This window comes from Arvicola amphibius, chromosome 2, assembly GCF_903992535.2.
Source record: "Arvicola amphibius chromosome 2, mArvAmp1.2, whole genome shotgun sequence".
Classification (NCBI taxonomy): domain Eukaryota; kingdom Metazoa; phylum Chordata; class Mammalia; order Rodentia; family Cricetidae; genus Arvicola; species Arvicola amphibius.
This window is the reverse complement of record NC_052048.2, coordinates 99,208,878-99,233,918: the sequence shown is the minus strand read 5'-3', so window position 1 is coordinate 99,233,918 and position 25,041 is coordinate 99,208,878. Positions and strand designations below refer to the sequence as shown.

General features: G+C 43.6%; 1 protein-coding gene across 1 annotated transcript in view; it reads left to right on the top strand.

Annotated features, from left to right (window-relative positions):
* The window catches only part of Taf1b (TATA-box binding protein associated factor, RNA polymerase I subunit B), a 61,955-nt gene that overhangs the window by 11,737 nt on the left and 25,177 nt on the right, over window positions 1-25,041 (top strand). Inside the window, exons 4-8 of the mRNA XM_038319286.1 lie at window positions 1,804-1,901; window positions 2,326-2,421; window positions 6,354-6,504; window positions 10,722-10,878; window positions 15,706-15,805. Of these exons, the coding sequence (XP_038175214.1) occupies window positions 1,804-1,901; window positions 2,326-2,421; window positions 6,354-6,504; window positions 10,722-10,878; window positions 15,706-15,805 (602 nt within the window). The remainder of the gene's footprint in view (window positions 1-1,803; window positions 1,902-2,325; window positions 2,422-6,353; window positions 6,505-10,721; window positions 10,879-15,705; window positions 15,806-25,041) is intronic.

Below are 25,041 nucleotides of genomic sequence, written 5' to 3'. Positions count from 1 at the left end.
TTTTATCAATCAATCAGTCTATTTATTTATTTATTTATTTATTTATTTATTTATTATGTATACAATATTCTGTCTGTCTACAGGCCAGAAGAGGACACCAGGCCTCATTACAGATGGTTGTGAGCCACCATGTGGTTGCTGGGAATTGAACTCAGGACCTTTGGAAGAGGCTCTTAACCACTGAGCCATCTCTCCAGCCCCTGTACTCTGTCTCTTTAAAGACTTTACCCCCCTTTTTTTAAAGCATTAACTTTTTTATGACTTTTTATACTCTTTTTCTTTTCTCTCCCAAACATACGTACATTTATTTAACACTGTGACCCATTTAGAGGTCGTTTATGTCTGAATCTGTCCTTATTACATTGTCTGTAATTCTCTACTGTCTAGAAGAGCTTTTAAAATGCTAAGCAGCTTGGTTGCAGCTGCTCTGGATGCTCCACCTCTCTCCAATTTCTCCATTTCTGCTAGCTCTGGGGCTGCTAGGTAGGAGCCGTGCTCAGCACTTTAACTCTGAGAATGAGCATGCAGCACGTAAAATCTTTTTATCTGAGTTACAGCCAAATCTGCCATGCAGAGCACTGCGCAGCCTGGAAACATCAATACATCTAATACCTATACCACCTAGGCTCCAGTGTGTACTAGACTCCTTATTTTCAGTTTCTCTATAACCTAGAACCATTTTCACAAAAGCAGAATGCCACTTGGAGTTTATTTTCTTTAAATATGCCTGTTGCCCATTCTGCACATCAGTTCTTGGTTCTTGTCACTTATATTTGTTGACCAAAATATGTGTTGAAATGGAGCAGAAAACTGGTAGAAGCAGTGGCCAAGTATTCCAACATAGCAATATTTTGAGCATTGTAAAACACATTTGAAAACTTAAATCTCACTGGGTGTGGTGGCAAAGCCTTTAATCCTAGCACTCATGAGGCAGAGGTAGGCAGAGCTCTGTGAGTTCCATACCAGCCTGCATATTGAGTTGCAGGATAGCCAGGGCTACATAGTAAGACCCTGTTCAAAAACAAAACAACTAAAAACAAATACAAACAGAAACCCCAAACAAATATAAATTTCACCTGTTTATTTTTAAATATGCCAACTAGTAAATTTTCTGCCTTTATGATAGATAATTGAAAACAATTCAATATGTTAACAGAATGCTTAGTTTTGTTAAATATAAATATATACAAATATATCAAGAATACATCAGATTGGAAAAAAATATAGATAGAACCTGTTTACAGCTGGATGTGGTAGTGGATGTCTGTGCTCCTGGCACTTAGGAGGAAGAGACAGGTGGTGAGACTGGTACAAGTTTGAGACCTGCCTGGTCTGCATACATATCAAGTTCTGGGCTGGACAGAGTCACATAGTGAGACCTAATTTAAAACAAAACAAACATAAAATAAAACAAAAGCAAACAAATAAAAATGAGCTAGAGAGATGGCTCAGAAGTTGGAAGCCCTGGCTGCTTTTCCAGAGGACCCGTGTTTCATTCCCAGCACCCACCCACATGGCAGCTCACAACCACTCCAGTTCCAGGGGTTTGACACCCTCACAGACACACATGCAGGCATGCATAGATAGATAGATAGATAGATAGATAGATAGATAGATAGATAGATAGATAGATAGATCATTTAGAAAAAGGAAAAGTACACACACACACACACACAAAGAAAGAAAAGACTATTTGAGACACAGAAATAGTCTTTTGGCATATGTAAGCAGAAATTGCATTATGTAGAGGAGCCATAGTAAATTAGGAATGTATGCATCTAAAGCTTTTTATCTGTTCTTCAGAGAAAGGCTGGGATTGGTATGTGTGTGAAGGTTTTCAGTGCATACTTTACCACCAGGCTGAGGCCCTGAAGACCCTTGGAGTAGGCCCAGAGCTAAAGGTAAGTCATATGTGTCTAGATGTTGGCTCCTTGTTGTTTGAAGTGTGAGATTTGAGTAGACCTAGGGAGGAATCCGCAGGAAGAGCCGAGCTCTGGCCCTGACTAGAAGTGTAGTCCTGGATAAATTATTTCCTTTCTGTGATCCAGATTGTGTAAAAGAATAGGCTCTGTGGTGATCTTAACGTCTATCTATCCCTTTCCCTCACTCCAAGATTAGAAGTATATCTTGAGGACTATATTTAGTCCCCAGCACTGAGAAACAAAGTGAAACATTTATTGATTCAGTGTCCCCATGTACCTGATAAGGGAAAGCAGGTGAGAAGGCATTTGATTGGAGGTGACCTGCACAGGAGGACAGCGTGTATGGTAGAGATGTGACTGTGTTTGCCATCATGACTCACCCCTTGCTTCCCGTCTACCTTAGGACAAAGTTTTACACAATTTTTGGAAGCGTTATCTTCAGAAGAGCAAGCAGGCCTATTGTAAAAACCCAGTTCGTACAAGCAGAAAGAAAGCCAAGGTGAGCCATGGAGCAAAATCCGCCTGTGTGGCAGAGGTGCTGTGTGTGGCTTCTTGAGTCTGACTGTGGTCTGTGTTTATAGGTTTTTGGGGAAGAGGCTTCTGGTGCAATCTGGAATGATCTAGACTTCACAATGAATTGTGGCTGTTTATTAAACCATTTGGAACATTCAGCTTCCTTTTTAAAGTTTTTGTTGGGGTTTTGGGTTTTTTTTTTTTTTTTTTTTTGAGTCAGGATCCTACTCCATAGTTCAAGCTAGCCTTGTACTCCAGGTAATCCACCTGCCTCAGCTTTTCAAGTGCTAGGATTACAGCCACAACACCCAGCTCACTCAGAGAACTTTCCAGAATGTCTTACTTGTTTTGCATTGTTGTGGTCAAACTCGTAAGCTAGTAAATCACCAAGCCTCTGAGCTCCACCCCCAGACTAGAAGAATGGAGGCTCTTGAGGGACTCCTGTCATGTATGTGGGGTTTGCTTGTCTTGTTTTTTTTTTTGTTGTTGTTGTTGTTGTTGTTAGAATTTTTTGCATATGTTATTCCTATTATTATTATCAGTAGTAGTATTACTGTTTTTTGAGATGGAACCTTATTATTTATCCCTGACTGGCATTAAACTCACAGAGATCCACTGCCTCTGCCTCCCAAGTGCTATGATTAAAGGCATGTGCCATCACCTGACTTATTTTGTTTTATTTTGAAATAGGGTCTTGTGTATCCTAGGCCAGGTTTGTTCTGTGGTCAAGGATGGCCTTGACTTGCCTCCACCTACCAAATGTTAAAGTAACAGACATTAAGTTATGGTGCCCTGTTTATGTGTAGAGGACCAAGCCAAGGGCTTTGTGCATGCCAGGCAAACAGTCCACCACATCCCTAAGCCCTGCTCATGTCCTTTCTTTGACTTGACATTCCTGCTTACTTATCCAGCTCCCTTCTTTTCTGTCTCAGAAGCTTTGAAGTGAAGTCAGGCCACCTATTAGAGCCGCTCTGTCTGTGAGCAGTTTTTTCTGATGTTCTTTAGACGTGTGCTACGGTACCTTTTCCTTGGAATTGAGAACAGTTCCACTGCAGACAAAGGCAAGTGTCCCAACCACAGACTTGTCCCATGAGTGGTTGCTACCCTCCAGGGCTAAGATGAGATTCTAAGCCATGTGACTCAGGTGTGGTAGGAACTTGGGAGCTTGGCCCAGCATTTCCTTGTTTGGTTGGGTCCTCACAGGTCTGTATGCAAAGGTCAGTGATCCAGGACTGAGAGTCCTGGTCAAGATGAAAGGAATAGGCTACAGAGGTGAGCAAGGCAGTGCCCCCGAGCTGCACATGCATCCTCCGTGACTAGGGTAGACCTGGGATGAGGTTAGTCAAACCACACAGACAGAACTTAGGGAAATGACCTAGGGAATGACTCTCTCATATAGGAGATGATAAGCTTCAAGCAACTCCTGAAAGGTAGTTTGAATAAACTGGAAAAAAGAAACATTTTATGATCATAAAGTTATGGGATGCTAGCCTGTCTGGATATATGAGTCACATGCTTATCCAGAAAAGCAAAAGATGCTGTATGGTTTTATGGTGACTCTTTAAAAGGAAAAAAGAAAAAGAGAATTACTTAAAGCAGTAAGGACATGATGTTCAAATCCCACACTTGGTGTTTTGTTTGTGGTTGTCTTTGTATACTGTGATGTTGCCTAGTAGATAGAAAATAGGAATGAGAGTCTAGGGTTCTCTATGACACTCTGATCTTTTTAGGTTAACTGAAAACTTAGAGACAAAAGTTTTGTTGGTGTGAGTAAACACCTGGGTGAACACTATCACACTAAACCCTGGTGAAGAAATAAGTGAAATTGGAAGCTCATGGGTAAATATTATTTCTGTCTCACGAGTACAGAAATACTCCTTTTGAAAGGAAGAGAGAATTATATTTTAAAATAGAAACAGGCATGAGGTATAGCTCACAGACAGAACTTGCCTTGCAGTTAGTTCAGTACCATGGGTTCCATCCTCAGAGATACAGGCTTCTCAGTAAGTCTGCAGACATGATCCTAGAGCTCTGGATGTAGCGGTCCAATATTAGAGAGGCCTGCATCAGAATCCTGTCCTACAACTTTTAAGCTATGGATAAATGGGAAATTTCCAGAACAAGCAAACAAATGTGTATAATGGAGCAGCAGGAAGGGTGTTACGTAACCCAGAATGGCCAGGGGGACTTACCAGTGAGATGAGGGGCTCTGGGGACTGAGATTAACATGAGGTGTAGAGGGGAAGAAATGCTGAACTTCAGGCCTCACTGGGACCAACAAGCAAAGCCTACATTTAGTGAGAGCTATCAGGCTGGGGCCCGGCAGTGCACAGGAGATCCACACCTGCATTTGGTGTGTGGCATCAGGCTGGGGCCCGGCAGTGCACAGGAGACCCAAGCCTGCATTTGGTGTGTGGTGTCAGGCTGGGGCTTGCTAGTGCTCAGAAGATGATGAGTAGGGCACTGGATTGTAGTGAGGAGTGGTGGGCTGTGTTCCTGCCGCCCAGCTCCCGGCCGCCTGGCTAGCTTATGCCCCGAAATAATAACACACAAATTGTATTCTTTTAAACACTGCTTGGCCCATTAGCTTCAGCCTCTTACTGGCTAACTCTCACATTTTGATTAACCCATATTTAGTAATGTGTGTAGCACCACAAGGGGTGGCTTACTGGGAAAATTCTAGCCTACGTCCATCTTGGGTCAGAGCTTCATTGCATCTGACTCAGGTCAGAGAATCATGGCGACTGCCCAGAGAGGAGAGGCATGACAGTTGACTAACTTCCCTTCTTCCCAGCATTTTGTACTCCACCCACCTAAGGGCTGGCCTATCAAATGGGCCAAGGCAGTTTCTTTATTAACCAATGAAATCAACTCAAACAGAAGACCCTCCCACATCACTAGATGAGCTTTGGAGATAGAGCCAGGAGGATTTCCTGATGGACTAGAGGTGGGATGTGGGAGGCAGGCATCCAGGATGACTACAAGGTTCTCAGCCTAAGCAGCTAGAAGGAAGAAGTCACCTTAAACTGAAAGGGCAGGTGGGACTGGGAGATCAGGAGTTGGGCTTGAGACATGTTAAATTGAGGCAACTGTTAGACATTCACGAGGAAATGTCACGTATGTAGTGAGACAGATGAGTCTGCAGTTGTAAAGATAGGAATTTCAAACTGTCACTGTGCATTATGGTCATCACATCTGAAATGTTCTTTATAAACATGCCCCTCCCTGCTGTAGAGGCAAAGTCTCAGGTGGGCCTTACAGGCCTCAGACTCAGTAGATAGCTGAGGATGACCTTGAACCTCTCATCTTCCTGTCTCTCCCTCTTTTATGCTGAGATCATAGCATCCATTACCATAGTTTGTGCAGTGCTGGGGATTGAATCCAGGGCTTCATGCATAGTAGGCAAGCATTCTGCCTCTGAACTATAGCCTCTAACCAAGTCTTAGTTAGGGCATCTATTGCTGTGATAGAACATCATTGTCGTCATCAGCCAGCCCTTGCTGTGTAGTCAAGGACGCCTTTGATTTGCTTCAACCTCCCAAATGCTAGATTGACAGACATAAGCTACGGTACCCAGTTTATGTGCAGAGAACCAAGCCAAGGACTTTGTGCAAGCCAGGCAAGCAGTCTATCAACTAAGCTTCATCTGCAAGCCCTGCATCTGCCATTCCTTTCTCTTGACAAGAGAGGCACTCCTGGAAGCACCCACCTGGTGTGTGTGTGTGTGTGTGTGTGTGTGTGTGTGTGTGTGTGCATGTGTGTGTGCCAGCAGACTGTTTCCCCACTCGCCCTTGTTTGCAGCCCCTCTCCCAGAAGCCTTGCGGGGAAACTGTCGGGGAACCGTTCCCCAGGAAGGCCTATCACAGAAGCTAACCTTTACTCTCCAGCAGTCGTTTCTGTCTGTTATTTTATGGACAGGTATTGGAAGACAATCAGCAGAGTTCAGATTGGGCCAGTGAACTTGAGCTGCTAAGTGACACCTCCTATCCCCTTGAAAGTGAAGCAGAGTTCCAGTCTGAGCCCCAGACTCCAAAGCCTTTCCCTGTCACCAAAGCATCACCAAAGTCAGGTAAAGGAGAACCAGTCTGTCTAGAACCTTTTAGAGAATCACCTATTTATAATCCGTGTATGTGTGCAAGAGTGTCCTTGTGTGATAGTCAGAGGACAGCTCATGGGAGGTGGTTCTTGGTTTTCTCCTTCCGTAGTGTGGGTTCCAGATCTCTATCTCAGCTTATCGATCTAACAGTGCACTGACTGCTGTCCTGATGTTTTGAATGTTAATGCCAGCATTGCATTTTAAGACTAACATAGTCCTGCCAGGTGTGGTGGTGTGTGCCTATAATCTCAGCACTTGGGAGGTAGAGGCATGAGAACCAGGAGTTTAAGATCAGCATTCCTGAGACCCGCCTGGACTGAGACACTATCTCAAAAACAAACCAATGAACAAGCACCTATCTCCTGGTGTTCAGGATGTGGAAGGAGGGAACTTGACCTAGGAAGAATGACTTGCTGAGTCATATGACCAAGAAGAACAAACTGAATGAAATTGTAGTGGGTTTTTTGGGTTTTTTTAATTTTAATTTTTTTTTATTAAAAATTTTCACCTCCTCCCCTCCTCCCATTTACCTCCCACTCCTCCCACTCCCCCTCCCCTCCTCCTCCAGTCCTAAGAGCAGTCAGGGTTCCCTGCCCTGTGGGAAGTCCAAGGTCCTCCCCCCTCCATCCAGGTCTAGGAAGGTGAGCATCCAAACAGACTAGCTCCCACAAAGCCAGTCCATGCAGTAGAATCAAAACCCAGTGCCATTGTTCTTGGCTTCTCAGTCAGCCCTATTTGTCAGCTACATTCGGAGAGTCCAGTTTGATCACATGCTCATTCAGTCCCAGTCCAGCTGGCCTTGGTGAGCTCCCATTAGATCAGTCCCACCATCTCAGTGGGTGGATGCTCCTCGCGGTCCTGACTTCCTTGCTCATGTTCTCCCTCCTTCTGCTCTTCATTTGGACCTTGGGAGCTCAGTCCAGTGCTCCAATGTGGGTCTCTGTCTCTATCTGCATCCATTGCCAGATGAAGGTTCTATGGTGATATGCAAGATATTCATCAGTGTGGCTATGGGATAAGACCAGTTCAGGCACCCTCCTCTGCTGCCCAAGGAACAAGCTGGGGACATCTCCTTGGACACCTGGGAACCCTTCTAGAGCCAAATCTCCTGCCAACCCTAAAATGGCTCCCTTAATTAAGATATCTACTTCCCTGATCCCATATCTATTCTTCCTCCATCTCAACCATCCCACTCCCCCAAGCTTTCCCCAGTCCTCTCCTTCTCCCTTCTCTCTCCCCATCTCCCCTTACCCCCACCCCACCCCCACCCCATGCTCCCAACTTTTGCCTGGCAATCTTGTCTACTTCCAATATCCAGGAGGATAACTATATGTTTTTCTTTGGGTTTACCTTCTTATCTAGCTTCTCTAGGATCACGAATTATAGGCTCAATGTCCTTTATTTATGGCTAGAATCCACTAATGAGTGAGTACATACCATATTCATCTTTTTGGGTCAGGATTATCTCACTCATTAAAGTGTTTTCTGTTTCTATCCATTTGCATGCAAAATTCAAGATGTCTTAGTATATTTTTAAAAAGGTATTTTGGGGACTGGAGAAATGACTCAGTGGTTAAGAACCCTGCTGCTCTTCTAGAAGATCCAGGTTCAATTCCCACCCACATGGTCACTCACATCCTCTGTAATTCGAGTTCTAGGGGATCTGATCTGATGTCTTCTTCTGGCCTCTACAGGCACCAGGCACACTGGTGGTGTTCACACACATTCAGACATGCTTGCACAGAAATAAAGAAGAAAATCTTTTAAAAAATTATTTCTAGAGCTATCTTTTAGTTTTTACACTAATTATGAATACTATTCAATATAAAACTATAACATGCAGATTACAAAGAAGATAAAGCACCAGCTGCCATTCCACTCAGATATAACTATTACCACCATAGGTGATCATCCAGAAAGCCTTTATTCTAATATATTAGAGAGAGAGGCAAGATCACATGTGCACATAATCAAATGTCTCTATATATGCTATAATAAAGAGAGCGAAGTGTAGTCTACTGTCCTCACAAAATGTTCTGTTCATTTTCAACATTCATTTAATATTATATCTTAATATAATTCAGATGTTACATATTAATCTAAACCAAAACAAAAAAAACATAAAAATGAATGTAGAATCAGAAAGAAGATGATATAGGATCCAGGAAATCAATCCAGAAGGAGAGAGGAGACAGGACAGAGGTTCAGAAGGTAGTGACAGAGAGCCTAGAGTCAGCGGGATGTCCGTCCACAGCCTAGAGTCAGCGGGATGTCCGTCCACAGCCTAAAGTCAGCGGGATGTCCGTCCACAGCCTAGAGTCAGCGGGATGTCCGTCCACAGCCTAGAGTCAGCGGGTTGTCCGTCCACAGCCTAGAGTCAGCGGGTTGTCCGTCCACAGCCTAGAGTCAGCGGGATGTCCGTCCACAGCCTAAAGTCAGCGGGTTGTCCGTCCACAGCCTAGAGTCAGCGGGATGCCCGTGCACAGATGTTTTACTAGAGCAGAGCCCGTCATCAGTCTAGTGAAGCACAGGTCACAGTGACCACCCAGGCATGTGTGCAAGTGTGAGTATGTGAAAGCATGGTATGTGTGTGTGTATTTGTGTTTGTGTGCATGCATATGTGTGTGAATGTGTGCATGCATGTGCATTTGTGTATATGTGTGTAAGTGTATGTGTGCATGCCTGTGTGTGTGTGTTCAGTAAACACATGTGGAGCTCAGAGGACAGTTTTCAGGTGTCCGATTCTCCCTTCCACCAAGTGGGTCCTGATTATTGAACTTGGGCTATCAGAATTGATGGCTAGTGCCTTAGCCCGCTGAGCTAGCTTACTGGTCCCACGGTGCTAACTTTGTAACTACTGTTCCAAATCAGAAATTTGATCCCCGAAAAGAGGGAGGCAGCTAATCCTGCTCCTCCCTAGTTAAAAGCCTGCTTGCCATTCATCCGTGTGTCTGGAAAGACCTCATGCTTACCACTGAAGCTCTGTGTGCTTTTGGAACAGTAGCTCACTATGCTGCCTAGCCTGGTCTCTGACTCACAACCTTCCTACCCTACCCTTGCTGATGCTAAAAACACAGATCTGTGCCACCACACCTGATCAGTGTGACATCTTGATTTCTTTGCTATCTCCTTTGTCTTGGCAAATATCTTCATTCTTGTTGCATTTGCCAGAACCATGCTTGTTTTCTTCTCTTAGCTTATACCAGCCACCACTAAGCCCTTCTGATTCTGCCTCTAACCCGACCACTTTCCCCATCTGTAGTGAAGTGCTTTGCTCCTGGCCAGCTCCTGCCCTGATTGTCCTCGGAGAGAGACTGCCTGTTCCCATCCCAACCCTCCGTAATTTCATCCCTCTGCTGTGGGTGGTCTAGTATTAAGCACAGGAGCGAGGCCATGTTGCCCTCACATTAAAACTCCCTAAACGTCTCTCCTTACCTAGAGTGAAATCCAGAGTATAGATCCTGAGCTCTGAAGTGTGATCTCCACACTGCATTATAAGCTGCCACTTCCCCTCACTTGTAAGCCCCTCCCATGCGTGCACACAAACACACACACAAATCCACACACACATTTTCACTGCTGTTGGCATGTTGGGATTTCCCCTCAAAGTAGAATTCACCTTCTTAGAGGGGGCTTTCTGACCACCCACTCAAAAGAGCCATCTTGCCCCTCCTCCCCTTGGATGTCCTTGGATGCTCCTGTACTGCCATTTTTCTGAATAGCATCTTTCTCTGTTCATTGTGATTTTTGTTCATTGCTCTTAGAGAGAGTAAATCGCAGGAGAGGTGAGACCTTGTTCACTGTCATTTCCCCAGCCCTCAGGGAGTGGCACACAGTGAGATCATTCCTGTCTGTAGAGTAGACAGTGTCCACTAGAGGGTACTTGGAAGGTGGGTTGGGAGAGGATCCCCTTAGAGGTCTTTAAGCAAAGGACTTTCACTTTTCTTTATAATTGTTTATCCTTTTATTTTAAAAATAGTTTGTTTTGGCTATCTATAAATTTGTATCTCTTTTCAGGCTCTCAATCCACCCTACTTCCACAGATAACCTAGTTACCTTTAGCCTGGTTCCCTTCTAAAGCTTTCCTTGGCCTTCACTGCTAGATTGTTTGTGCAAAGTGAATCAGTTATAATCTATTTTGAATGCCCCTTGATTTGTTACTCATTTTTTTAAAAACTTTGTTTCTAAAGAAGCCACAGATGTCTGTTCTGGATCTGTTGACGGAGTGGAATACTCAGAGTGGAAGGAGAAAGGTGTCTTGAAGATGACTGTCCCCAGGACTCTGGCTCTCTGCTCTCTGTCTTTGCTCTGGCAGAGAGAAGCCATTACTCTCTCTGACCTTCTGAGGTGAGTGGAACTTCTTTCCTGATCGTTTTTCCATGATCATCTGTGTGAACTTAGGAAGAGCCTTTGGATATTCTTAATTTTACAGAAAAGCCTATAGTGAGGAAAGGCATGGAAAGCTTGGGTAGTACATGGGTTACTTTCTCTTCGTGACTAAGAACTGATGAAAACAGCTAACTTAGAAGAGGAAAGATTTGTGTTGGCTTGTGGTGTAAGGGGATACAGGCCGCCGCCATCTCGGTGATGGGCGGCTTACTCACATCAGATCATTGAGTAGAGGAAGGGATGTTGCTGTCCTTACTCCATTTGGACCAGGACCCCAGCCCATGGGGTGCCAACTGCATTCCCAGTGGGTTCTCCCATAGTTAAGTCTCTCCAGGACTATTTCCTCAGACATGCATGAGGTAAATGTGTCTCCTGGGTGAGTCCAAATCCAGTCAGACTGACAGTGACAATTAATCATTGCGTGGAAGTTGGGTTCAAATTCCTAAGTTAATCATCTTTAAGTCTAATAATTTGAGTTTTTAATGATATGGTGGGAATTGTAGTGTTCCCCTCATATGAGATATTAGAAAGTTAATTATCTAATGTGAATAAAATACTTTGAAGAAAAAATGACATTAATATTCCTGTGCAGACTTAAATATTTTTCTAGGAAAAGATGAACAGGGGATCTTTTACTAACAAAATGGCCATTAGTATTTGTATAAAACTATGTATTATGGTTGTAAAAGCTAAAATATATGCAGCCTGTTTATTGGGAAAAGTTGATTTCAGAATTATAGAAAGACCTTGTATGTGGTAGTAGACATTTACGTATTTTGAGGTAGTCTAGACAGTTTTAGACAGAAAGACTGACCAAAGGAAATGCATGCTTGAGCTAAAGCCAACTCCACTATACTAATGAGCTGAGTGTAGAAGAATCAGTCACTTACCAGGCAGACCAAAATCATTAATGTGTTCATTTCTCCCTTGCTTTATATGCGTTCTGAGTAATAACATTGAGTTTAATCAGTGTATGGAATGCTTACAAGGGCACAGGTTTGAAGCCAGACTCTGACTCTGCCAGTTTGTTGTCACATGACATCACACTAAGCAAGTCAGGAAATGTCTGTTTCTGCTTCCTTAGGTAAATGGGTCTGTAATAAAATGCACCTGAGGGCTCCAGCTGCTCAGCTCTTGGCCCCGCATCACAGTTAGAGCATCTGATCTGAAGCGTCGCTAGAGCTCTGACTGGCCGTGCTCGTTCAGCGCTCCTCATCACCATCATCATTATTGGCACTTGGCCCTTTTATTAGATAGCATGCTTCTAGTAAATGGCGGTGGTGCCTTTGATTTTGGACATTAACCAAATAACAAAGCTTTCCTGGGTGTGAGCAGCTGCACATAGACCACTCGTGATTCTGAGTTGAGGATTGCCTTGCTTTGTGCCCTCACTAGATGACATCATCTTCTCCCAAGACTCTAATTATTGTCTATACGCTGAAGACTCCCGACTCTTTTACCAGCCCAGACTTGTCTAGTGAGGGCCAGACCTGTCTGTTCATCTGTAGAGCTGCCAGTGGACATGACTACTTGATGTCTTTATGGTTGAATCAGTATGACTAGGAAGTGCCTCAGCATCTGTCTCCTTGACCCTGCTCTTCTCTAGTGCACTTAGCACATGCTGTGGACCCTGGTGTTCTGTCAGGAAACCTAGGGCTGTTCCTGGACTCTCTCCTCACTCAACACACGTGGCAGTCATTCATTATGTTCTGTCACTTCTGCTTCCAAAACCCCTGTAACCCATCTTTCCCTCCATGCCTCACCTCACCTGGGTGCTTGCTGATTTCCCAGCTAAGCTCTCTGTCTGCAGTCTTGTGATTCCTATCCATCTTCTGCTGATAACCACAGGGTCTTTTAGAAAGATTCCTAATCATGAGAACCGAATGGTATCCTCTGAGCTGGGTCAAGGGACCAGCTGTCCTAGGGCAATCTGTATGGGCAACAGAACTCTCCCAGAAACTTAGCAAATGAAAAGAAAATATCTTTCTGCAGTTCTTAGGGAAAACACTGTGTGCCTGAATAGACACTCCCAGTCCCGAGTTCCTCCTATGCTCACCATCCTTCGCGCTGACTCTCCTCCCCCACAGAGGGGAATTCTAAAATACCTTCAAGGAGATTGAATCTAGTTAGCTGGAGGGCTGTCACTGTGCTCCTTGGGGTATACAAGTTGGAGACTTAGTTGCTTGGGGCAGCAGGAGATGGGGCTGTCACCTTTGTTCCTTGTGCTCTGTATTTCCCCCAGAAAGAGCTCTAAGACAGATCCTCAACTTGTTGCTTCTTGATGAGCCGCTCCAGCATTATCTGGGGACTGCAACAGAACTCCGGGGTAGGGCCTGTTTATCTCTGTTGAGTTGCCTCCAGGAGATTCTTCAGGATGTTCAGTCTGAGAGCTATTGCTGAGCTTTGAAAGCTAAGAATATTGGTTTGTAGGGAGACATCGTTTGCTTGACTAGAATGCATATATGTCTTTCCTTTCTCTCACTCTTTCGTTCTTCCATTCTTTCTGTTTTTCTTTACTTGAGACAGGGTTGCTCACTGTATAGACCTGACTGGCTCCTAACTCAGAGATCCACCTACCTCTGCCTCCAATGTTGGGATTAAAGGTCTGTGCCACCATGCCAGCCCTACAAATCTTACCAGTGATTGTAAGCTGTCATTGCCTATTTATCTTCTGAGCAGCTTCCATAGGCCTCAGGATTAGTTCCTATTCCTTCACATTAGCCATAAAGGACCCTTCTGCTAGCAGTAATGTAGAAAGTAACAACAACCAACATTTACAGTACAAATACTTGTTGAGTATCTGCTGTACTCACAGAGTGGCCTAGGGTTTAGACCCTTGGGGTCCATACAGCTGGGATAAGTGTGTCAAGTCCCTGCTCTTGTGAAGTTGAAGATGAGAGGGAGAAACAGATGGATGTAAATAAAGGGGAAATGATCGGCCAGGCAGGTGCAGAGCACAGGCTGAACTTGGACACTGTAAGGGTATGACTGGATGGGTGCTTTAGATTTGTAGAGAGGGATTTGAGCTGCACTTTGAACAAAAGAGCAGCCAACCCGTGAAGATCCCAGTATTCCAGGTAGCGAGGGCCACCCTTGTTAGCGCCAAGCTCTGAGCAGGAGTGGACTCTGTCTGGTCAAGGAAGTGAGGAGTGGGCCTGGAGGAAGAGAGCTGATTGAAGGGCGGAGGACTGAGGTGAGCAGGACAGAGGTGTGTCTTTGTAAGCCATGCTAGGGTGGAATTTTTCCCCCTTGAAAAAAATTCTTTGTCACTTTCATACGTGTATATAATAATTGTAGTTGTTGTTACCTTCAGTTCTCCTCTCATCACCCTTAATTTAAAAATTTTGAAACATAATTTACATATAAAATTGTCAACCATTTTAAAAATATGCCACTCCTAAGGCCTGGAGAGGTGACTCAGTGATTAAATCACTTTCTGCTCTCTCAGAGAGCCTGAGTTCAGTTCCCAGCATTCCCATGGCTCTCCCATCTTGTCTATAAAGTCCAGCTCCAAGGAATCCAGTGCCCTCTTCTGGCCTCCATGACACCAAGCACACATGTGTTACATATACAGATGTGCAGGAAAGTACTCGTGTATAGAATAATAAATAAATCTCTAAAAAGATATACAATTTATACCAGGCCTGATGGTCCAAGCCTTTAATCCTCTGACTCAGCAGACAGAGGCAGACAGAAGTGTGAAGTGTGTTCCAGGTGTGCCAGGGCTACTTAGTGAGACCATCTCACATTACAAAACAAAACAAAAGGTAAAATGCAGTTTAGTGGTTTTCTGTATATCCAGAAATACACAGCCATCACTTTGATACACTTCCAGGACATATTTTATCACCGCAGAAATAGCCCTGCACCCATTAGGACTTTGGTTTTAAGTGCTGTAATGAGTAGTGGGAAGATTGCAGCCAGAGAGACCATCTGAGCTGTGTTCATAAAGGGTCACTTGGGCAGCTACGTGGAAATGGTATCCTGTGCAGGGAGGCAGGTGTCTGTGCTTTAGACAGGAAGTGCTGGCCTGGATAAAGCTGGTGGGTAGGGAAATGGAAAGGGTTGATGGGACAGGACTGTTGCACAGTGCACGCAGCTCCAGTGTGGTGCAGCGTTGATCATCTGCAACCAGGGCAGCTTGTTAAAGCCCAGTGTGTCTCAAATCAAAGCTTCCGGAAGCTGCAGTAAAATTATGGGTAGAGAGCGTTTCTAGGAGCTGCTGACGTGCTCTGTTGGTTGGGAGAGGGTGCAAGACACTTTCATTTGGTGCCAGTTTCTTTGTTAACAAATTCCTGGATCGATCCAGATAGCCAGCTATTAGTCCCCACTAAGAATCCAGTAGCCAGCTGTTAGTCCCCACTAAGGATCCAGTAGCCAGCTGTTAATCCCCACTAAGGATCCAGTAGCCAGCTGTTAGTCCCCACTAAGGATCCAGTAGCCAGCTGTTAATCCCCACTAAGGATCCAGTAGCCAGCTGTTAGTCCCCACTAAGGATCCAGTAGCCAGCTGTTAATCCCCACTAAGGATCCAGTAGCCAGCTGTTAATCCCCACTAAGGATCCAGTAGCCAGCTGTTAATCCCCACTAAGGATCCAGTAGCCAGCTGTTAGTTCCCACTAAGGATCCAGTAGCCAGCTGTTAGTCCCCACTAAGGATCCAGTAGTCAGCTGTTAATCCCCACTAAGGATCCAGATAGCCAGTTGTTAATCCCCACTAAGGGAAATAGTGTGTTCGAATTTTGACCGAGCTGCCATCCATCGAGACTCCTTTCTGTAAAGCACAGGTTTGTTGAAGAGGACCGCATTCCATACAGAAATGCTTTTCAGCTTTTTCCAGAAGAGATGAAAGTCTATGGTCGGGATAAAGGCATCTTTGCTATTGAGGTAAGTAGTTCCTTTGTACAGTTGTTTCTACGGTCTCTGGTGCAATATTTGATTCTGTGATTTTCTAACATGTCTAAAATCTAGTTTCAGTAGATTTTCATGAAGAGTAGATGTACTCTTTTTTAAAATGTGTTCATGTGACTGCTCTGAAGAAGATGTGGGTCTGTCTGTCACTGCTCACATGGCTGCTCAGGAGGAAGAAAGTCGTCGCTTGTGCCAGGTGGCGGTGGTTCAAGTCTTCTCCTTATGTTAGTTTACCTGCTGGCCTTGAATTCACCATCTCTCAGCCTCGGCCTGCTGAGATAAGTTGCAGGCATGCACCACAGCCCAAGCCTCCTTTGTCTCTTTCTGGACTGACTGCATTGGACATGTTTCTACCCTTCAGCTGTGCATCTCCATTACTAGTAGAGTACTCAAAGGGCACATGCCATTCTTCTTCATTAGATGTTTATAAGTATGCTAAGTATTAATATGAAATGCCTTCTCCCATTTTCCACAGAAGGAATTACTGTGCTAGGCTTTCGTGACCTCTGTCGCCATGGCACTGTTTGCAGCATAAGAGACTTGTGTGGAACGCGTGCCAGTGGTTTCTGACTCTAGGAATGCTTGTGGCACCTTAATAAAGACAGCGCAGTGTATAACACAGTGACGTGAAGGCTGAACATTGTACCTTTTCCTCAGCCTTATATAACAGGCAGATCATGAGGCCTGGGTCTCGGCTGCATCTCCCATGTTAGACGTCTTCTGTGCCATGACGGTTTGTCAGTCTTTGCTGAAAACAGCAGCTAGACAGGTCACAGGTCACAGGCACTGGACAATAGTGTCCCAGACCCCCAAGAACTTGGGTCTAGAGAAACTGACCAAGTGAACAGTACACAGTGGGTTATCTAAATAATTCATAATTTGATAGTACATAATGGGGAACACCTTTTCATCATGTTTATTATCAAGATTAGTGAGGGAGAAAGTCAGTATGATGCAGACTGTGCAAGTGTCTCACTTTTCAGAAATGCATTTCTGTGTGAGGACACTGTAATACAAAAGTCGTCAGCATTGATATAATACAGGCAGATTTGGAAAATGTTCTAGTATTCACCTTGTCTCTGAAATTAATTAGAGGAACTGATTGTAGTCCAGTGCCAAATCAGGGTCTAACAAGACCATAGTGTGCCCACAGGTGTAACAGGACCATAATGTGCATATATGTGTAACAGGATCATAATGTTGTCATAGGTGTAACAGGACCATAGTGTGCTCATAGGTGTAACAGGACCATAGTGTGCTCATAGGTGTAACAGGACCATAGTGTGCTCATAGTGTAACAGGACCATAGTGTGCTCATAGTGTAACAGGACCATAGAGAAAAAACCCTCTTTATCGGGGTTTTAGTTATCTGTGGTCAGCCACAGTACAAAAATGTTACATGAAAATTTTATAAATTAACTGAAGAAGTTTTGAGAAATGTAATGGAATAGCCTGTGTCTGAGTTTTGAGTGGTGCGATTCTTCCTCTGTACTGCTGCCGGGATGTCAGTCATCCTTTTGTGCAGCCTGTCAGCGCCCGGCTTGTTACCTCCCCACTTGTCACTTTGCAGCCATTTGGTTATCAGACTGACTTTTCCAGCATCAGTACCAGTCACAGCACTTAGATTCTGTAAACACTGATGTACTTAATAATGATGTAAGATACAGGAGCGGTGATGTCACCAATTCAGGTGTGCCCAGGAGCAGCCATACAGTGTTACCTTTACAAGGAAAGGTCAAATCAGGATGGTGTTCCGACAGTACAACCCCATTACATCACTAAAGTTGATTTATTATTTGAATCAGGCATTGGGGGGTAGAGTATGTGCATATGTGTGCTGGTGTGTGAGGAGCCCAGATACTTAGGATCCCCCTGGCGCTGCAATTACAGGTGAATATAAACTATCTACATAGGTGCTGGGAACCCAACCCAGGTCCCCGAAATAACCGCATGTGCTCTTAACTACTGTGCCATCTTCAGCTCCTGCCACTTACTACTGTATGTTGCTGTTTGTTCTGCTCTATTATTAGTTGCTGATGTCTTACTGTGCTAACTTTTTAATTAAACCATATCACAGGTGTATGTATGTATGTATGTTTAGGGAAGGAGGTGATACATATAGGGTTGGGTACTACCTAGGAGGTTTCAGGTATCCCTTAAGGATTTTGGAGTATATGCCGTGGATTGTTGTAGCTTACAATGAAAAAAGAAAGTCGTTAATGAAGGTCAGCTCAGGTGCTTTGAAAATGATCATTTGGATAGCAAAGAGCATATCAAGAATATTAAGAGCATTCCCTGGCAAGCCAATAGAGCTTGTGTAGTTTATAAAGTGGTTCTCTGTTACTTCTTTATTGTGTGTGTTTATGCATGTGTGTGAGTGTGCAGATGAGTGCCTGCACTTATGCACGTATGTGTGGACATCTTGCTCCTGTCTTCTCCTAACAAACACTGTTAAGTCAGAAGCCATGGGGCGGACATCATGTTGTGTTGGACAATTTCTTTGCTAGAAAAAATTATTCCAGAAAAGAAAGTCAGTGTTGGTTAGTAAAATTACAACTTAAAAATTGTTCAGAATAAAGGCAGATGGTGATGCACACCTTTAATCCCAGCACTCAGGAGGCAAAGGCAGAGAGGCAGGCAGATCTCTGAGTTTGGGGCCAGCCTTCTACAGAGCAAGTTCCAGGACAGCCAGGGCTACACAGAGAAACTGTCTCAAAAAAACAAAAACCAAACCAAATCAAAAACAATTGTTCAAAATAAGATATTTATATATCCCCTTAGCCAAATCTTCTTTACTATTTACCAATAAGATTTTTGGCCTCCATTTTAAAATAATAATTATTTTAAATTGCATATATGTATCTATGAGTATGTGCACATGAGTGCAAGTTGGCCTCCGTTTTGTAAGTAGATTCACTTTGAGTGGCTTTTACTAATACGAGCTAACTCTGGATAGCAATAACAGTAGGATGAAAGTACACTGAGGCTGTAAAAGTCACTTGGGCTGGTGAGAGTGCATAGAGGGTCGAGGAGCCTTTTTCCAAGCCTGATAACCTGGGTTCAACCTCAGAATCACATGATACAAAGAGATAAACAATTCCCCCAGGCTGTCCTCTGACATACATACTAAATAAATAAATGAAAAAACCTTTAATCATACTTATGATCTAGAATGTTATATTCAAATAAAAATCCTTTAATGGCTTATTTCCATTTTTACAGTTGTAGCCACTTCTTTTTTTAAAGATTTATTTTTTTTTGTCAAGGTTCTTGAAGACACCTTATCTGTGAAGAATTGAGCTTGCTATATTTTTGTGAGGTACTAATTTGGAAGCATTGAACCAGATGAAAGTGTACGACTAGAAAGACAGTTGAATTAAGCAGGCCACATCATGTGACTGACGTCTCAGGTTATTAGATACCGACTGTCTGCATCTTGAGTTGGGAGTCGGCCATGGTGAGATTTGTCTACACATTACATCCCTCAGGTCCAGCGTCTGATCTTGAAGTTCTAACTAGAGCTGTAAAGAACAGTCCCTAGAACCTTGGGACTCTCTCTCTCTCTCTCTCTCTCTCTCTCTCTCTCTGAACCTAGGACTCCCTGTTTTAGTTAGGCTGGCTGGCCAACAAGCCCAGGGTCCTACCTGTTTCCTGGTACCCCCTTCCTGGGAGTGGGGCTGGGATTACAGATGCACACACCTGGCATTTATATGGGTGCTGGAGATCTGAGCTCAGGTCCCCATGCGTCACTGGAAGCCCTGTACACACTGAGCCACCTTTCCCATCCCTAGTGTCTCAGTTAGGGTCTTTGTCACTGTGATAAAATGCCATGACCAAAAGCAACTTGGGGACGAAGGGTGTTTATTTCAGCTTATGGTTTCACAGCGTAGCTCATCAGGGAGAGCAGTCAGGGCAGGAGCCAGGAAGGTGCAGAGGCCATGGAGGAGTGCAGCTTACTGGCTTGTTCCTTGTGGCTTGCTCAGTCTGCTCTCTTAGAGTATCCAGGGTCACCTGCCCAGGGGTGACTCCACCCACAATGGGCTGGGCCCTGGCGTGTCAGTCGTTAAGATAATTCCCCACTTATTTGCCTACAAGATAATCTTATGGAGGCACTTTAATTAAGAGTCCCTCTTCTTATAGGCTGGAGAGATGGTTCAGTTTTAAAAGCACTGGCTGGTTTTCCAGAGGGGTTCAATTCCCAGCACCCACATGACAACTGAAAACTGTAACTCCAATTCCAGTAGAGCTGACTCCCTCACACAGACATACATGCAGGCAAAACACCAATGCACGTTACAGAAAAGAACCCCTTGTTCCAGATATGTTTAGATTTGTGTCAAGTAAAAAAAAACAACCAACGCACCTAGTTTACTTCCTCTGCCCTCTCTACATAATTAATTTTTAGTTATTCATTTCTTTCAGAAACATATACAATATTTCCTTAGGACATTTGTGTGCATGCATGTCATTGTGTATTCACATTTGCTGATCCTGTCACCCTCTCATTGTTTCTTCTACTCCTCAAGTGGTACCCTTTCTGCTTTCATGCGTGTGTGTGTGTTTAAATCTGTTTACTACATATGATAGAAAGTGTGATGCTTGTCGTCTATGTCTGGCTTATTTTGCTTAATTTGATGATCTCTGTCATTTCTCCAAGTGACATAATTTCCTTCTTCTCTACAGCTGAATCTAACCCCATTGTATACATTTGCCACCTTATCTTTATTCATTGATGCGTGGATAAGCATCTAGTTTGGTTCTATAGCTTGGCTGTTGTAAACAGTGTTGAAATAAACAGGAATACACTAGTGTCTCTAGAGCACTGATGTAGGTCCCTGAAGGTGTACCAAAGAGTGTTGCTGAGGAAACCAAAGGAAGAGCCCTGGCTGTGTACTAGGAAGCAGGGACATCAGTTCAAAAAGAGACTAAGCCTGGCAGGGTCCCAGTATGGGGACTGTTAGAGACTGGGCCTCCAGTGTCCCAGGGCTGGGCTCATGGACACTTGGCTTCCTCGTCCTCTCTGTGTGTTTACATGCACTGTGACTGGGTACTTCAAGCTAATGGCAGTGGTGGGTAGAACAGGAGGGAAGGATAGGCAGGGGTCACAAGTGGAAGAATGTGGTTGGTCTTTACATACCCATGAGTTTGCACATATACCTGGTTGGACACTGATGTCTATATTGCTGCTTCTTGTTTCTCTTCCTCTCATTCCTCTAGGCTCCCTTTCTTCCCTACCACAGTATGCTGGGTCATATGGTAGTTTCTTAGTGTTTTGTTTATATTTTTTAGGAATCTCCATATCACCTTCTACAATGGCTACACTAATTTACTAAATTCCCACCAATAGTGTAAAAGGATCCCTACCTTCCCTATCTCTTTTCCACATTTTGTTGGTTTTGTTATGTTTGTGTGTATTCTTGATAACAGCTATTTTGATTAGAATAAAATAGACTTAGTATTTTGATTTGCATTTCATTGATGTTTTGAGAGACATCTTCACTATATGTCAAATTCAGGCTACTTTCAGTACTAAATAAAAATGTCATTCATTGATTTCAGGTCTGCTTGATCTTAGTCCACATAATTAATTGTACATATTTATGAGGCATGATCTCTTACTTCAGTACAGGTGTGCAGTATGCAGTGATCAGATGTGGAAATTGGCGTGTCTATCTTTGTGTGGGGAACATGGAAAGCCTCTCTACTAGCTCTTTGTAGATGTCGTCCTGCCGTGCACTAGACACTCAGAACCCCAGGCACTGGTCATCACTGACCTACTCTCGACCTCTTGAACTGCCACACAGGAGATCACGCTATAGCATCATCATCCTGAGCCCGATCCCTTCACCGTGCCCTCTAGGCTAGTCCAGGTTGCTGCATTAAAGCATTTCATCTTTATGGCAGAACCCATCCTGTTGTGCATGTAGATCATGTTTTCTTACCAGTTTGTCAATAGACGCCTCAGTAGGCTCCATGCCTGGGCTACTGTGAGTTGTGCTGCAGTGATTGTCTGCATGCAGCTCCAGCGCAGACTCCCCATCTGTGGGTGCACCCTGCAGTGTGACTAGGACTCCCCTCCTGTGGGAGCACCCTACAGTGTGACTTGGACTCCCCTCCTGTGGGCGCACCCTACAGCATGACTTGCACACTCGCATGCTCAGTTTTTAGGTTGACATTTGGTATTTTCTTTAGTTGAGCTTGTTTTCCAGACAGTGCTTTCATGGTAGCTAAGGCTGACAGCCTCAACCTTACAATCTCCTGCCTCAGTGAATACAGGTGTTTCCTACTGTACCCACTTCTAGTATTAATTTCTCTGATGGCTTTTAGTTTACAGTGCCACAACAACGTAGATGAGTTCAGAGCACCAATTGGGGTTTTTTTTGCCCATTTTTTTCCCTTTGGGGTGTGGTCTTTAAGATTTTTTTTCTCCTTACTGTGCCATTTTTTAAAAGAGAAAGGAAAAGGTTTTATCTTTAATAGGAGTTGTTCTGAGTAAGGTGAGGTTGTTTTCCATTGGCCTTTTTGACAGCTGACGCGGTGAATATTTTGTCATGCATGTACACGTTTTCATTCATGTGTTACCCATTAGTACATCTTTTGGAATATTTATTCAAAGCCATTGTCCATTTAAAAATTGGATTAAACTAAAATATTCTGCTATTTCCTTCTTTTTTTTTTTTTTTTGGTTTTTTGAGACAGGGTTTCTCTGTGGCTTTGGAGCCTGTCCTGGAACTAGCTCTTGTAGACCAGGCTGGTCTCAAACTCACAGAGATCCGCCTGCCTCTGCCTCCCGAGTGCTGGGATTAAAGGCGTGCGCCACCACTGCCCGGCTGCTATTTCCTTCTTTATGAAGTTAAGTGTTTATCTCTTGTCAGACAAATAGTTCTTAAGGATTTTCTTCCATTTTGTGGGTTGTTCTTAATTCTGTTTGCAGTCTGATGTAATTCCATTTATCTGTTTCTGCTCTAGTTGCCTATGCCTTTGATGTCATATTCAAAAAAAAAAATCTTTGTTCTGATTGAAGCCCTGGAGCACTTCCCTGTGTTTTCCTCTGGACTCCTCATAGTTTTAGGCCATATCTTCAAGCCTTTGATCCACTTTGAGTGGGGTTTTTTGTTTTATTTTGTTTTGTGGTTCTTTTCTTTTTTCTTTTTTCTTTTTTTTTTTTTTTTTTGGTTGTTGCATTTGGTCAAAAATGGAAGTCTTGTTATGTTTCTGTTTTTCTTTTTGCTTGGGGTCTCCAGTTTTCCAGGTGCCATTTATTAGCAACTGTGCTATCACTATCCCCATCATATGCTTCTGGTTATTTCCATCAGAACCAGTGGACTGTCACTCCTGGATTGTCTCTGGGGTCTCTGTTAGTTGCGCTGGCCTTTGTGTGTGTATTTCTACTATTGCTGTAGTTACTCTGGATTCGTAGCACATTTGAAAGTCAGGTGTTATGGTCCAGCCAGCCTTGTTCTTGTTACTAGTGTTGCTTCATTATGGAGTCTGTGTGGTTTCATGGGAGGCTTGTTCTTTCTATTTATGTGAAGACTATCATTGGTATTTGATCTAGATTGCATGGAATGTGTGGTGGGCCATGTTGGGTCACTTTGGATTGTGGACATTAAATGATTTCTTTCAGTCCACAAATGTGTGTGTGTGTGTGTGTGTTCCCAGTTTTTGGTGTCTTTTTTCAGTCTCTTTCATCAGTATTTAGAAGTTTGCATTATGAAGTTCTCCATCTCTTGGTTAAATCTTCCTGGGCATCTGCATCATAGCTCTCTCTACTCAAGCCACTTTTTGGACTTCTTGGTACTTATTGGAGCATAGAAATGCTACTGACTCTGGCATGTTGACCTTTTGTCCTGCAGATTTATTGAATTCATTGTCAGATCTAAATCTATGTTTCATGTACAAACAAAGATAGTTTTTCCCTTCATTCTGTTGGTGCATCTTGTCACATGTACTGATGTGTGCCGAGCTATCTCCGTCTCCAGGACAAATCACATTTGGCTGTGCTGTGTGACTAGTGTGCTCTTGGATTCTGTGTGCTAGTGTTTTGTTGGGAATTTTGCATCTCTGCTTATGAGTGACATTGACCTATAATTTTTGTTTTATTCCTTTGGAGTTGTCTGGTTTTGTGTCAGGTAATGCTGTTCTCATAGAATTTTACCCCTTTCAATTTTTTTGTAATAGTTTGAGGAAAATTAAACTTAGTTCTTTAAAAGTCTGGTAAAATTCAGCCATGAAAATTTCCAGTCCAGAACTTGTCCTTCTTAGAAGAATTTTCTTACCAATTCAGTTTTGATGTTCCCTTGTCTTTAGGTTGTCTGTGGCCTAAGCTACAGTCTTGGGAGGTCATTCCTTCTAGTTCTTCAATCTGTTGAAAAGTACTTCTTCACAAGAGTCCCTAGTGCAATGGTTCTCAACCTGTGGGTTGTGACCTCTTTGGAGGGTCAAATGACCCTTACACAGAAGTTGCCTAAGACCATTGGAAAACACAGATATTTGCACTACTATTTATTACAGTTATGAAGTAGCAACAAAAGTAATTTTGTGGTTGGGGAGTCACAATATGAGGAAGCTTATTAAAGGGCTGTAGCCTTGGGGAGGTTGAGTTTCTTGGGGCTGTTCATGAGAGTCTCTAATGCTGCTTGTGTTTCTTTGGTGTCAGTTATAATGTCTTTTGTGTCCTGTTTTGTTTGAGGCTTCCCTCTATTTCTTAGTCTAACTAAATGTCTGTTGAAAAGACTTTAAAATCTCTTTTTTAAAAAGATCACCCCCTGCCCTATTTGGGGGTGTGTGGATGTGTTAAGAATAATGGTATTTACCTGTAACCCCAGAATTTGGGAGACTGAGGCAGGAAGATTCAGAGTCTGAGGTCACCAGCCCAGGCTCAGTCTCAGAACCAGAGCAAATCAATAATAATCCCTTTTCATTTCACTGGTTTCCTTTTCCCCTCCTGGTGCTGAAAATCCAACACAAAGCTTCCTTTAGCTCTGGGGCTTCCCAGTGATTAGTACTGCAGCGTTCACTGGCCTCGAGTGTTTGCTTTCCCCTATAGGTCTGCTCTGTGCTGAAGGCTTGGCAGGACCCTCGTGCAGATGTCTGCTTTGGTTGTTGATTTGGCTTTGCTGTTTGAGGCTGCAATTTTATTTTGATAGTACTAGGGTTAAACCTTGAACCTCATGCCTGCCAGACAAACACCTTACCCCAGCTTCTGGTGT